The sequence below is a fragment of the Pogona vitticeps genome, chromosome 8 (genome assembly GCF_051106095.1).
Source record: "Pogona vitticeps strain Pit_001003342236 chromosome 8, PviZW2.1, whole genome shotgun sequence".
Taxonomy (NCBI): domain Eukaryota; kingdom Metazoa; phylum Chordata; class Lepidosauria; order Squamata; family Agamidae; genus Pogona; species Pogona vitticeps.
The window spans coordinates 5,248,435-5,264,517 of record NC_135790.1 but is presented as its reverse complement, the minus strand read 5'-3'; the positions used below and the strand labels follow the sequence as shown (position 1 = coordinate 5,264,517).

Here is a 16,083-nt window from a genome sequence, read left to right as displayed (position 1 = left end):
ACACAAATGCAGATTTTAATCCTCTTGTTGTGGTCAAATCCACAGGGAAAGTGATGTACAGCAATAGAAAGCAAAATTCTTTATGACAGCAACAGCTACCAGATGCTGTCCAGAACTTAAATATGATGCGAGTACTTTGCCACACTTTTTTTTGCTGATTTTGGAGTGTAGGGCTTGGATTTCTAGGTACGAATGCCAACTAAATCATGAAGCTCATCGTGTAACTTTAGGGTAGTTGTTTTTATTATGCTTGGTTGGCCCCATGGAATTTTGTGGAGATAAAATGAAGGAAGGAAGTAGGGGGTTAAACTAGAAATTAAAAGGAATATGTAAAAAAAAAATAGCTGAGGAGTACTGTTATTCTAGCTGGAGCAGTACAAAGAAAGCTTCTGGTTTTCGCCATGCTTACGTACACACGACCAATTCTGCCATTTGGAGCAAGGCATGGATGCTAGTACACCAGCATCACGTGGCAACAAAGAGGCAAGCCCAAACCTTCCTCTCCCGCCAGTTGCCTGCCCCTCATGACTCCACAGGGGTCTGCGCCCTGGTTTCAGGTTTTGTCCCTAAAATCTCAGGGAACTGGCGGCTGCTGACTCGGCAATCCTATCAGCAGTATTTCAGCAAAGAGCTTCCAGGAGCAGGATGTGCTAACACTTACTTCTCTTATCCCAGAATGAGAATGTGGGCTTGTAATTGTAAATCTGTTGATGTCGAGTCTGCCTACTTCCTAGATCTGCTCAAGAACCAACAAATAAAGAAAGTGACTCCCGCATGAGCTGGTAGATATTCAAGTATACTTCTGTATGAAAAGGGCCAATCAGCCTCCTAAACTCTGGGAGACTTACAGGCAGAACAAAGGCAAGGTGTAGTTGATTTCTAAGTGTCAATATGATTTCCTGTCACAGGTAGCTCTTTGTGTGGGTGGTATTCATGTCTAATGTTCAGTTGATTGCTCCCCACATCCTGGGAAACTGACTCCATTGAATGGGACTGCTTGGAGTTATATTTCCTGTGATTTTTCTGTGGAGGGGCTGATTTAATCATCAGCCCAGCAAGGCTTTATTGTACAGTTATTGGATACTCGTTCCTATTTTGGGACACTGTGTCTTACATATCAATTTTTCTTCCTCCAGATAGGTTTCTTCCAGTTTAAACAGCAATTCTGTACATTAATGTGAGCACTGCTAGACCCACCTCCATTGGTTCCAGTGGTGGCCAAGTCTCCCAGCAATAATCCCATTGGCTCCAGGTTGGGAGGATGACCAAGAATATACTTTATTGCAACTGGGAAACCAACAGGAACAGGAACACTGTCCTTAACGTCCTCCAGGAGTTTCCTGGAGGGTTGAGTTCTCTGTCCCAACCCTGCAGGGATTGTCTTTTCAAGAGTGTCTCCTGTTAAAGCCACAGGAGGCCCTGAGAACCCTGGTCTCTTGAAAGGGGGAAAGGAGGATAATTCCTGACCCTGATCAAATACCTTTCAAGAACAGCTAGTAGGGCTGGGTGGGGTTACTGGTGCCCACTCCTCTGCTCCTCTTGGAGCCTCCTGTGCCTCTCACCTTGGAGCTTCTGTCACCAGCACTGTAGCTGGGTCAGAGTGGGTGTCCTTGCTCCTGTTGGGTGATGCAGGTGCCAAGGTTGTCTCAGAGGTAAGCTCCTGGAGTCCTGGCCCTCGGGTGTCTTGACTGTGGACTTTCTTCTACCCAAATGGGTGGGGCTCAGGGACTTCAGCCTGGGGGTCTTTTTCCCCTATCACTCTCCCCCTCAGCCAAGGCTCAGAATTGGGGATCCCAAGCATTGATGATCTCTCCCAACATCTCCTCCTTCTCCTCTTTGTTCTCTGTCTCTCCCTCTGTTTCTCTGAAGGAAGCCCTCAATTCCTCCTCTTTTATCCCAGCCTCCCACCTTCCCCCTTCTCCTCCTTACAGGTGGCCCTCATCAGCTTGCTCCCTCATAGGCACCTGCTGTCCCTCTCCCTTGCCTACTAGGGGTCCTGGGGCTATGCCCTGAGACCAGAGTGCAGAAGCAGTATACGTTCTTCCAGAAGTAAGCTTTCTGCAAGACAACTCTCTCTCTCTCTCTCTCTCTCTCTGTGTGTGTGTGTGTGTGCGTGTGCGTGCGTGCGTGCGTGCGTGCGTGCGTGCGTGCGCGTATGTACACGCGCACGTGTGCACATTTAGACAACTTGGTAACAACTCTGAATTTATATAAAAGTTTTCAGATACCAAGTTCTGGTAGCCAATTTCCAAATAATGACAAAAAGTGTTGTACGTCAGCTTGCAACTACTCTACTGTCAAAATATTAAGCACTGTTATATGTCAGTGATAAAGTATTCTAAGTATAATTTGCTAGATATGGAAAACAAATATACAAGAACTTGGGAAGTCCCTCATCACCAAGGAAGGAGACACATCTCTGAGTTAAGCCACAACATCTGACATGTGTTTGGATAATATTTTGGACTGAATTTTGATCATATGCATTTGAGAGAGGAACTTGCTCTATTTCTAATCAATATGTGGTAGCAATTTTCATCTTGGGTAGGAGCATAATAATAACACAATAATGATGGTACTTTCAGGTGCAATTAAAAGCATAACAGGGGCCTGTGGAAAAAAGAAAGAGACAGAAGGTGGCAGATGTTGACAACATACGAGAGGAAAAAACTGAGGGAGAAAATGTTTGTTTGGGGGAGAAGCTGAAGAATGTTGAACAATATGATGGATTCTCTGTATGTTGTAATAAGAAAGAGACAGAAACTGTAAGAAATGTAAATGACTCCCTCTGAGAATATGGTGGGGGTGGCCTTGGATGTTTTCTACTTGGATATACATGGGTTAAGAGGGGCAAAAAGAAATGGGATTTAGGGAGCAGAGTGAAGGAAATGCTCTGCACTTGACTTGATGGGGGAAACAGGTGAGGTAAAAAGGAGGTTTTTTTCTGAGAGACAAGTGGATGCTTGTGATTAAATGGCAAAGAGCCAAATACCAGAGGAAACTCTAGCAAGTGGAGGGAAGAGTAGAGAAAGTAATAGAGCTTGCACATAGAAACCAGGTGTTTCATAGGAATGTGTGAAATTTATACCACCATATCTGCATCTGCTTCCTAACTGCTTTGTAACTGTCCTGTGTAAGAGACATGACAGGGTCCTAATGATGACTTAATACAGCCTCTGACGATGGATCTGGACTGTAATGAGAATAAAATAAAGTATTCTTGTCTTAAAATCTGATGAAATGTTGTAATAGAGCATTATAGAGTTAAAATACAGAGAAACTGTGAAGGGGACATCAAGATAATTAGTGAAACTGATCTAGAAACCCCCAGGAGGGGGGGGAGAATTAAAAAGAAATTATATGAATTTGAAAAATAGAACAATTGCAAATGGATAGAAAGAGAGCAACATCTGCTGATCCCTATTACAATGTAACCTTATCTTGGATGGTCACAGGATCAGTCTGTAGTAAAAGAACACATTTAATGCCTGCTTTAAACATCCCTCTTCTGCTTTCTGTATCCAGATTACCGCCGACCCACACCACCATCACAAAGTGGTTATCACCGCTACCAATTCCTCCTTTATGAACAACCAGCTGATCAAGCCATTACCTTGAGTCCTGAGGAAAGTGCATCAACAGGTAGAGATTCCTCCACTTTGTGCATGAAGCAAAGTTCAGATTTATTTTTTTTTAAAGGAGATTATTTGTGGGAGGAACATCAGCATATCATTTCCTTCCCATCAATTTCCCTGTCTCTGTTTCCTGCATGACAGAATTTCTTATAGGGAATGTTTTTGAAGTGATTAAAAATTGGGGGGGGGGGGGGATATGCAAATAACTGTTGGCATCAGCTGTGAATTCTCACTGCCAGTTGGATAAGGGTGACCATGTGCTTTTTTCAGCCGGATCAGTCAGAAAGATAAAACGGCTGAGTTAAGTCAGTCCTTACATGAAGTGGGTTCATACAGAGAGTGAAGATGTAACCTAGAATTGTGGTACAGTGGCTAGCATGGTTGCATCAGAAATGCGGAAATCCAGGTTCAACCCAAACTCGGCTTTCTAGGTAATCTTGGGCCAGTCATTGATTCCCACTATCCAAAGTGATTGTGAAGATGAGTCAGATGAAAGGGCAACTGCTTTCTATGCTGTTGTGAGGCCCGCTGCCCAGGTCCCCAAGAGACCAGTGGCCTTGGGGTCTCCTGCCAATAATTCCATCGTCTCCAAGTTGTTGGTGAGATCACTGTGTTTTAGAACAGGCGCTTTCCACAGTGGCTCACCATCAGTGCTGTCCTGAATGCCAGGGAGCGGAGCTGTTTGCACTAGTCTCTTGGACACAGTCCCTTCTGTCCTGGCCTCAGTTTCCATCACTGAGGTCAGTGAAGCTTTTGCAATAAAGGAGCCCAGTCTGGAACTTGGGCGTGGTACCTTTCAATGAGGGCTGGTACAGGTTGTTGGAAAGCGCTGGCAGTCCTCCGGCTCTTTGGAAGGCCTCCTCCTCCCGCACTAGCATTTCTGCCACCAGTGCCTTAGTTGAATGGGGGCTGGGACTATGGGACCTGTAGGATATCTCGGATGCCACAGAGCCACTGGTTTTAGAGTTTTTTCTGGGACTGAGATGTTGGATGTCCCTCTTCCTTGGCCTCAACTCCTAGCTGGCTGGCTCTTGGCAAGAGTCATTGTCCTCCTCACAAGTCGGTTCCTCAGGAGCACAAAGGACGGGCTTCAGTCATTCACTGCAGCCCCCCAGGTCTCCTGTTCCTTGGTTTAATCTTCACTGGGAGTCCCAGCTTCACCTCCGCCCTCCTTTAACACTGCTGATGGGTCCTCATCCTGTCCTGTTGGCTGTTCCCCATGTCCCATCTCCCCAGTGACCTATGGGCTTCCCTCCTCCCAGCTTTCCTGAGAGACCAGCATGGCTTCTCTGCCTGTGCTTTCAGGGTGGTTTGGTGAATGGGCACATCCCCCTCACAACTGTCTTAATTTCATTGGGAGAAAGGTACATAAAAATGTAATAAATAAAATAAATTACAATAAATGGCGAGCTCTGGAAAACCACTGCAAAAAGTAACATTAACTTTATGTTATACTTAAAGCTTTAACAACTAGAGTTAGCAATAATACTAATTAATTACTGATGAATTGCCTTTAATTTGTTTTTAACCTCGAAAGCATGTAAAATGCAAAAATGTGAATAGATAAATAGGTACCACCACGGTGGCAAGGTAACAGCATTCTGTGTCTAGTCACGCTGGCCACGTGACCATGGAAGATTGTCTTCGGACAAATGCTGGCTCTATGGTTTGGAAACGGGGATGAGCACCATCCCCTAGAGTCTGACACAACTGGACAAATTGTCAAGGGGAACCTTTACCTTTACCTAACCTCTTAAAAACCACACACACTCACACACACTCACACACACAAACACACACACTTTGTTTTCCAAAGACTGCCCTCTCATTACCCCCAAAAGTAATGCATTGCTAAGTAATGCTGTTGCTGTACTATTTCTGAGCTCTGGATAAATGTTAGAGGCTACTGAGAGGCTAATATGCATCAGTACAAATGCTGTTGCAATATGGCAAATTATAGCTCTGTCCCAATTAGGATTGACAGTAGCCTAGGAAAAAAAACAGCTTAGCCTTTCCCCCCTTTCTTTTAAATTTTGCCTTCATTCAGTTGAAAGACAAACACAGGACAAAATAGCCTTTTCCATCACCACCACTCATCTTAAGCCAAATTGGGATGTGTGTGTGCGTGTGTGTGTGCGCGTGTGCAAAAGAAGAGGTGGCTTGGGGAAGAGCATGGTCATAACATTAAAAGGATGTTATGAATCTGTACCACACCGTTTCAAGGGGAGCATCTTTTCCTGTCAGCAACAGGAGCTAGATTACAAGCTTTCAATAGGAGAATTTGTTAAGAGTAATGCTCCACATGAGTTTAGGACGTGGCCTATTTTCAAATAAAAACATGTTTTCACAAATCTATATGCTAAATGGAGGGCTGCAAGAATTAAATATTAGTTGCAACAAATTTTAATTGGTGGGGCCAAAGTTTTGGTTTTAAATCCTCTTATTTCTCAATCTGTTTTGGTATGCTGTTGTAATAAAGAACAGAAAAACATGTTAAACACAGCCTATTTATAATACTGTAGTTCTATGTAGGAGTTTCCCCCCTTCCATTGAAAGGTATGTCATGTTTTATACAGTATCCAAACAAAAACATTTATATTGAGGTTTCAACAGTACCATTTCTCTTAATTTAATAAAGAAATTAAATGTCATTTGACTGACAATAAAATAAAATGTCAGGAATAGAAGCTGCACTATTTATAATACTGCATTTGATATGCATTGCCTTACTTAAAGGGCCAGATTCTGACTAGCAGTTGTTCGAAAAGGTCCATTCAAAATGCCTCTTTCAATACCTAATAGTGAATACAGTTAATATCATACTCAATACAGATATATGTTGCTTTGAAATGTGGTTATACCCATACTGCCTTCTCTCACCCCTGAGTAAGCTCTGATGAGGATATGGGACCCAAATCCAGTTTAGGACTACTACACATGAGTAGGGGAGATTTAAACCACCCCCACCCCCAATCATTGCCATTTTCTACAATCAGTGGCACTTCTTCTGGCTTGGTTACAGCTTGGCTGGAGCAGGCTGGTGCAGGCTAAACAGGGTCACTTAAGGCCAGGTAGTGATCCTGTATGGCAGTGGTCCCCAACTTTGGGCCTCCAGAGGTTCTTGGACTTCAACTCCCAGAAATCCTGGCCAACAGAGGTGGTGGTGAAGGCTTCTGGGAGTTGTAGTCCAAGAACATCTGGAGGCCCAAGGTTGGGGACCACTGCTGTATGGCATGTGGTGCAATCTTTGCATTCTAGTGACCCTATTCGGTCCACTATAGCTTTTACAGAAAAATTTAAAAACTGAAGGCTTCGTTGCAGAAGTGGAAGGAGAGAGGAGGAGACAAGAAGTGGGATTTTTTTTCTCCTTTTCTTTACATCCAGGGAAGCCAACTTGCTTTGCCAGAGACAGAAAAGCTGTTAAGAAAAAATAAGGGGGGGGGGAGAGGGATCCTTGCTCCTTCCTGTCTCTTTCTTCTTATTATTATTGTTTTCTCTAAAGGTACACTGCATCAGCACTGTCTTAATTGGCTTTTAAAAAAACTGTTTCCTCCCTATGCTTTCCCAATTGCCTAATACCATTAAATGGTTAAACTGTCTGCTTAAATCACTAATCACATGAGGAGACTGAAACCACTGCTCAAATAGAAGCAGGAAGCTTAAATCTGCCAGTTCACTTTGGTTTGTTTCCAGTAATTGCACACAGTGGAAATGAACCAAAATGAAGCATTCCTACTACTGTAGCACCAAAAGGTAGACGGCTCTTGATGGGCCAGAAAGGTGCAGGCAGGAACGCTCTGGGAGCAGAGTGGTTCACTCCAGCAAAGATATCAGCTGATTGCCAGCTTTAGGACCAGACAATCCCATCCCCTCACAAACTAAACAGAGGGCTAAATGCCTGTGTAGTCAATATCTTTTTTTTTCTTTCTTTCACTCTTGCACAGAGTAGGGATTGGTAGGATTAAGAAAAGAGAGGGCTAGAGAAAAGATTTAACCTTTCTAGCCAGCCCATGGTGTTCCTAATTTTAAAAAGGCCTTGGTGCATTGAGTACAAAGTCAAAAAAGAACATGAGGCTCCCTGCACATTGAATTTAACATACCCTGCAATGTGGCCCTGATACACTGTACAGAGAGTTTTTCCCACAGTCAGTTGTGAGTCTCTTTTTCTTGGAAGGAGCAGTTTGTTCAAAAGGAACACATCACTTTTGCCCTGCTTTATGAAGTACAGTATTGCACACTTTGCTGTGCTTTGTATCATCTTCTGCAAGCCAATACTATCACAATGAAGACTGCACTACAATCTAGTTTGTTAGCAATATGGCGGTTTGGCAACTGTCCTGAATGACGTTTTGCACCGTTCCTATTTAGATAAAGTTTGGGGGGGCTGGGGGAAGAATGCCAGATATGAAAGACATCTTGCAGATGAATGTAGAAGATGAGAAGGTGAGGAGGGCTCTCCAAAAGTCTGTAACTGAGAACAAGTCCTTGCCAGTAAATTCAGGAGCTAGAGGAGTTTCATCAGTGACACCTCAGAGCTTTTATACATATCAAGCAATGAGATAACATCATGAATAATGAGATTTGGCAATTAGGATTGCACAAACAGTCTTGAAACAATGCTCATAAACTAACAGGTCTGTTTAGACAGGCACGTCCTCAGCACAGAGTGGCAGCTAGGTTCCTGAAGCAAAACAGTGCACGGAGGGCTTTTGTTTTGTTTGCTTTTTTTTGTGCAAGCAAAATGTTAGGAGGGAGATAAAAGGAGTGAGAGAGAAAGGAGTGTGGATGTCTCATCTACGTATGGCAACACTGCAGCACTCAGTGAGCTCCAGCCGTACGTGAGATCAGTTTGTGGAGCAAGAGAAACAACAGGTGCAAAACTCTTTGCTGGAAGAGGCCTTAGTCGTTCTCTGCAAAAGATGCAATCTCTTTGTACTGTCTCTTTGCAAGCAGTGAGACTTAAAGGTAGAAGGAAACCTAACCTATACTGCTAGACCTCTTTGCCTACCAGTAAGTCAAATTCTATGTCCTACTTTAGTTTCAACTTGGCAGCTGAACTGGACTGAAAAGGCTTGCAAATTATAGTTCACAAGATAGATTAGATTGACTAGAATCCTGTTGTTTACGGATACCAACACAAGTGCAATGACGTAAATTGTAACAGCAGATTGCTGCTAGTTCTGGAGACAACACCTATATTCCTTGATATGCACCCATTTCCTCACTTGGCTCATGACATGGAACACAAGCGCTGATCTCTTAGCAGTAATTTGCTGTTCCAATTTATGCTGTTGCACTTAAGGCCCGCATACATAAGTAATAGAATTCTGGCTATTATTTCAGAGCCACTTTCCTAACTAAAGCCAAACTTTTCTGGACCTTAGATAGGACAGCATCAGGAAATCTTTGTCTTCTGCTATTTAAATGATGAAAGGGCTAAGGCACAGTTTTCCTTACTGGGCTAATAAAAGGTTTGAGCCTCAGCAAGTGACCAAACACTGCTACCTGGAAAAAAAACCCAAACCTGCTCTTTCTTCCACATGACAGCCCTTCAAATATCTGAAGATGGCTTTCATATTACCTCTCAGCCTTCTCTTTTCCAAGCTAAACATACCAAATTCCCTCAAGCTTTTCTCTATCACGGTTTCCCTAGGTATAGTAATAACTTTATGTAGTTTGTGCTTAGAAAGTACAAGAATGTTCACAATGAAACACAGCATTTATAGTGTAGTATAAACTGTGGTAAGATTAATGCAATGTCATGGACAGAGTGTCAGACTAGGACTCAGGAGATGTTGGTTCAAATCCCATCCAGTCATGGAAAGTTAATGGGGGGGGGTGGCACTGGTGAAACCACTCCTTAATTTCTCACATACCAAGGGTCACTGCAAGTCAGAACTAATTTGATAATTTGATGGACTGGATAGAGATTTGGATATAGACCCCTGGATTCAAATTCTTAGTTAGGCATTATGCTTATTCAGTGATCTTTAATGAGCAGTCTGGCCAACTACACGATAGAATGGCAAACAGAGCTTACATATTGGAGAGAGGAGAGGGTATAAATATAAATTTTAAATATTATCTCTGTAAGCAAGGCTATAGACTCAATGGTTACTCTAGGACAGAAAGCAGCATTACAGATACCTTAGAATTATAGTTGAAAACCTGTTAACCTGATAGTTGATTGAGGCTGTGTATCCATGTTTGTGAAATCAAGTTTCAAAGGAACTCTGCACTTAAAGCTTGAAACCAATAATCAAACAAAGCAAGCTAATCTGAATAATCTAGGAGATGAGAGAACCTTATGCTGCAATACACAAACTCTTAAATTAGTTAAGAATTTCCCCCTTCCCGTCAGATGTAGACCTTTAAAATCTGTTTATCGTTTCATGTGTGCCTCTCCTCTGAGGTACAGTGCAGTATTAGTGTTGTCCTGTTAAAGATTTTGGATAAATCCAACCGTGGCTTTCTGACTGAAGTCAATTTCCACAGTTTTTCAAAGCATGACAAAAACTTTCACTTAGCCAATGTGGAGTTGGAGCAGAATAACAGTGCACCAGGACGACATGATTGCAGGTATAAACTTAAATCAGACTCCATCTCTTCATATTCGACTAAAAAGATTGCTTAGGGGTGGGTGGGTTTCCTATCTAAAAAGTGAATCGGTGGATACTGATCCAGTGGATAAGGGCTCCTACTGTATATAGATACAGTATCTGGATCCAGTCAACAAATCTAAATGGAATGAGTGGAGAAAATAGGCAAAAAAATACAGTAAGTGGCCACAAATCTATCAAGACATCCATCTAATATTCTGCTTGTGTAACTTTCCACTTTTATATTCAATGTAATTATTACATTAATTCCTGTAATTATGAAACTTTATTTTTATTAAGTAATATTGACACAAAACATTAACAATTAATAGAACCATTTTTAAAAAATATGAAGTCCTCAAAATTTGTCTAGACATTAAGATAAGAGTTCAATATGAAGATTTCATTTGTTGGCTGGACTGTGTTTTAATATGAACTGGCATCTGCAGGTTGCTTTTGAGTTTGCTCTGTTCATTGCTGGCCTTAGACCCATGTTAGGGGCTATACCCACCAAAACCTGCTGTAGAAATGCTGAGTAGATTGTTGCTGTTGTCTTTTGGACATGAATCACTGCAAGAAGTTAAATATGCTAATCCTATATCCACTTTAGTGAATGAAGAGGAAAGCTTGAAAGCCACAATTGTTTTTTTTTAATTATTCCATCTGCAGTTTAGTTTGCTCTTCCAGGTCCTTGCCAGCTAAATTCAGCTGTGCATGATACTTACCTATTTTCTTCCAGACGAATGAGGAAACTTTAGTTGAGTTGTTAGTCTTTAACATAATTGGCCACTTACACTATAGAGGCAGTTCACTCTAAGCACACTCCACTTTGCCGTAATATAGGAAGGAACATTTCAGAGAAATTGCTTTGTAGTGGTGGGGATGGTGTGCTAGAGCATGCAATATCGCCTCCACCTGTGTCCTCATTCAAAAGGGTGCTGATCATCTGTATCTCAATAATAGAGTCGAACTGCCTTAATCAAAGAGCTTTATACACGACAGCTCCCGATCAGATAAAAGACTACATGCAGAGAAATGATCTTATTACTTCAGTAGGAGTTGCAAGGGCTCAGACACCCCTTCCTCCAAATTCAGGGTTTATACGAACATTGTAGCACATAAAACAAACAACTAGTGCTCAAGAACAGGAATTCCCTAAATCATCCCACAAGGTTCCCAACACTTTTCAAACTTTGAAAGTCTTGTTCAAACAAGAGTGTCAGAAAGTTTCACACTCTGGTTTTGGACTAACAAATAAGCAGATCAGAAGTGAGAGAGAAGTGACGACAAGAAGGATGCTTTTGGCCACAGCTTAAGGCACATGACTGACAAATCCTGAGTCCTCGTAATCCTGAACACTAAAAATCAGTACAAAGGTCATGACACAATACAGACTTGATACGCTTAAGCTTGGTTTAAGTCTATGGACTGAAGTGAGCCTAGCCTTGTTGGATGTAGCCATAGAATTGGGCTCAGAGTTTCCTTTGGGGGGGGGGGGGGAGAAGACGCTTCTTGGTTTTTTCCCCCAGCAATAAAGGAAACTATCACAACATGTACACATCCAGCATAACCATTTTTAAGGTTTAGTGCCTAAGCTTTTTGGGGGAGAGAGCATCTTGGGCCCCTGTTTTGCTGGGCAACCTATATATGACCAGTGCCACCAAGAAAGGATAAAGGCAGCAATTTTCATCTGTCTGTAGTCCCAATGGTCCTTTTAGGGTATTGAGAAAGACATGGATCAGTCAGCATGTTGGTTAGTAACAAGAGTCTGGAGGCAGACTTGGAAGAGGAAATTCCATCTTTGGTCCATACCTAACGCTTAAAAGAAAGCCCAGCACATGGCACAGTTCATTCCTGGCATATACCTCCCTAGGTATAATATAGGAATTATATTGGTATGGATCTGCAGTGGACACTTGTTGATGGAACCAAGAAGGAATTATATCTGCCAGCATAATTGAGTTAAGGGAGTAAGCCTTCTTCATAGTAATTTGTCTGGGTCATTATATACATTCTTGCTTTAACTTTATTACAGCTTTTTGGTGAGTGTGCTGGAAACATAGAGTCAGATTGATTTTTGAAGAGGAGAGATTGTAGAAACCTAATCTCATGGGAGGGTATCTTTGTAAAAGGCTTTGATGGTATGCTTCCAAAGCTCCACACTGTCTTAGGGGTTGGCATATCTGCTAGTGGGAGAGATCTGACTGATTAATGTGATGTATCCCATGTGGCCTTCCAATGGCGCAGTACTGACCACCTGTCAGGCTGGCTGGATTTGATTCTACCCTCTACCATGTCAAAAGATTTGCAAGCTGTAGTCCATAAATGCTCTGGGTAACGTCATCTAAGAAAACTTCTCTATGGCTGAAGTCCTGGTGACTAGCATAGTAAGTTGCAACTAGTGTAAGCTCATTGAATCAGTGCATATTTGTTGAGTCAACGCCTCCATAGGTTCTATTGAGTCAATGAGCTTAATCTGTTGGTGACTTATTATTCTAAGCAACATGATTCGAGCCTATATGTGGCTAATGCCACCTTCCACCTCAGTGGAGAGGGACTGCTAGTACAACATATGCCATCTAGAAAATGTTCCTAAGAACAGAAGCTCAAAGGCTTAACACTCTCCATTCCTTTTTTTAATGTACTAGATACTGTATAACTTTTCTCTCTGAGAAAGAAAACTGAAAGAACAGATCATGTACTATAAATTCAAATGCATATTCCAAGTATCAGATGTTTTATATTATTATTATTATTGGTAATATACACTTGATATGTTTGTCCTCTTTCGGTATCCAAATCAATCAGTGGGCTTTTAAATTTTGGAAGAGGGGATTTTGAATGGTTTGTTGAATTCTGGAATAATTGAATACATTAGTATTGCAAATTTCAAACAATTGTGCCAGGATGTTGAACTTCACCAGAGGGGCCCTGCTGCTGAAACACTTGATAGAAAATAAATTTTAGCTTATTCACTGCTGAATCGTATAGCTGTTCTAAACATTTTTCTGCCAAATCCACAGTGTACATTTATGAGAATGTGTTGTTTTCTAGTTGACCTGATCATCTACCATATGGCTGATCGCTTGGATTTCAAGTGACTCACACTGCTTAGTCCGTAAAGAAGTGTTTTGTTCTATGAGTGCTTCTATAACAGCAAAAGGCATCAGATCCATAAAATTCCTAGGCTGGCTTTTATATAGTCATCAGGAGGATAAAAAAGACAGTGGAGTGGAAGAAATGTAGTTGGAGGATTTTTCAGTATATAGTTGGCAAATAAAATCATCCATTGCTTTTGAGTTGATACTGAGACCCAAGAACAATGTGGGAGTTGAGCTGGCAACCCTAACTTAGCATATTTCATCTGATCTTGCTTTTATACTAGATCCTTCCTGACGTTTTAACCTAGTATTTGTGTTGCTTTAATAGACCCCCGTGCTTCTGTTGAATAAACATGAATCCCCAATGCATTCCATCTGTTCAGTGCTGTCAGAATTCCTAGATGGGTGGGATACCTAATCAAAGTGCCTCCCACTACAGGCTGTATGTGATCATACAGAAAACTACATGAAAAGATTCACTTGTGAGAGTAACTGAGAAGATGAAGCAAATTGAAATGCTGCTTTTATTCCAGCCATGGAGGAAATTGTGGCCAAAGAGTTCTCATGTTATTGGTACAGAAGAACTGTTAAATATCAAGCATATGGTTGGGGGAAAATAATTCCAAGGTTGATGAGGATTTAGAAACTGTTGTCATGGCTTTAAAAAAAGCCCCTGCACAGCAACATGTTGGCTACAAATCAGATCTTTCTACTTGAAAAGCACAGTCTGGCCAATGAAACTTGATTGTGTATTTGTGGAAGTGGAACAGGGGCTTATAGTGAAATAGTGGTGGTGGTGCTTTTTCCTCTTCTATTTGAGAGTTTAAACTCAGAGAGCAAAGCAAGAAGGAATCAGAAGGTAACAGAAAAAAATCAGCCAAAACTTCTTGTCATAGATTTGTGCTTTCACTTACTGTTAGTCTATCAGTCCCTACTTGTAGGACATTGACTAAAGTATTCAAGGGACTTTGATAAGGGCAGGAAAGGCAAACACCGACTGCATTTTTGCCTTCATAGTTGTTATCATTAGATATTGTTTGAGTTCTAAAAGTGGTATGAAAGGCCATCATTATCAAATGTGCTATTTATATAGCTCTAAGCTTCATATACATCATTGCAGGATTGTTGAAAGACAGATCAATATTAACGTATTCTTGTTGCAGCCAATATTGGAGGCTGGGGTTGGGGGGGGGGGCTAATGGCTTGCCTTTGCTAAAGCTACTTATTAATTTCATATCAGAGGCAACTGCAGCTTTCTGGTTCACATCTCATTCTCTTTGGAGTTATCTTGTAATATCATAACATACTAGATGTTTTGTGTGAATTTGATCTAAGGAGCAACAAGAGAGCAAATATTTAAAAAAATGCACATCTAAAATGTAACATGATAAAAATGTTTCATACTTGGATTGACTTTTTTGTTGTTGTTGTATTTTGGATGTGTTTTGGTGGTGGTATTTTTGGTATTGGCCAGAACATCTGTTTGGTATTTGGAGAATTTTCAGTCATTTTTTTCATATACAAGGGAAATATTACCTTAATTATTATCCATTTACGTGATGTACAAATCAGACTCCAGAAGGGATGATCCTTGGAATATTTGTTCCCTCACTTAACTATTAATATAATGCCCAACTCTATGCTGAAATGGTTCCCTTCTTCCTTCTTAGTGAGCGCCGTCTTGCAGATTCCAGTGAATGGCACATGATGAATGAATGCAGCATTGGACATCTGAAGCAAAGCGCGCTGCTTATATACCGCCCCATAGTGCTACAAGCACTCTCTGGGCGGTTTACAAGTTAATTATGCAGGCTACACATGTGGGTACCCATTTTACTGACCTTGGAAGGATAGAAAGCTGAGTCAACCTTGAGCTGGCTATCTGGGATTGAACCCCAGGTCGTGAGCACAGTTTTGGTTGCAGTACAGCAGTTTAACCACTGTGCCACAAGGCTCTGTTTTAAAAAGTATTAATTGTTCTGAAGAGACGTCCATGTTCACAATGAATAAACATGTGCCTCTAGTGCATTCCATTTGACAGTGCTGTCACTGAGTGAGGGGATACCTTCTCGAGCTACCTCCACTATGCACTCTGTCTCATTACACCCATGAAGGGTTCTTTGCCTTGATATGTCTGTTTTTTTCTGATCCATAATATGGCTGTCCTCAAGCAATCTTCCTTATCTATACTCAGAATAACCTCATCATTTTGTCATTTTTTAAAAAAATAAAAGCACACGTGAGAAAATGATGTTGTTTTAGGAGCCAAAATGCCGTCCATCGTGTAGGTCAAGCACATTCTAAAGTTAATTATTGGGAAATAATTAGAACATTTGGCTGGGCATATAAATCTTCATTTGCTGCAGCAAAATTTTCTTTTTTGTCCAGTGAGAAGTTTAAACATTTCCTGATGATGCCAACAAAAGTTCTCATACTAGCAAGAACAGATTTTGCACATATTCCACAAAACCATCACGGTTGATGCTTTTTACAGGGACATCCTGCGTATAATGCAGAGACTCTAATGGAAAGAGGGAAAATGTTTCTTGTCTTGCTCTTGCTATGGAGACAGAAAATCATGCAGGTGTCTGTTTGATGCACAGATGCAATTATAGTTTATTACAGCTCTTTCTGTATATATTGCTGATTACATGGAAGAAACAGATCTGTTCTTCAGATATTGGGCTGTCCTTCCCTGGCATTTCTTTTTTTTTTAAATTGGCTATGGCTATATCTGTGCATTTGAAC

General features: G+C 41.3%; 1 protein-coding gene across 1 annotated transcript in view; it reads left to right on the top strand.

Annotated features, from left to right (window-relative positions):
- PEBP4 (phosphatidylethanolamine binding protein 4) overlaps positions 1 to 16,083 on the top strand; it is a 218,170-nt gene that overhangs the window by 178,604 nt on the left and 23,483 nt on the right. The window contains exon 6 of the mRNA XM_020780332.3: positions 3,526 to 3,642. Coding sequence (XP_020635991.2) covers positions 3,526 to 3,642 — 117 coding nt within the window. The remainder of the gene's footprint in view (positions 1 to 3,525; positions 3,643 to 16,083) is intronic.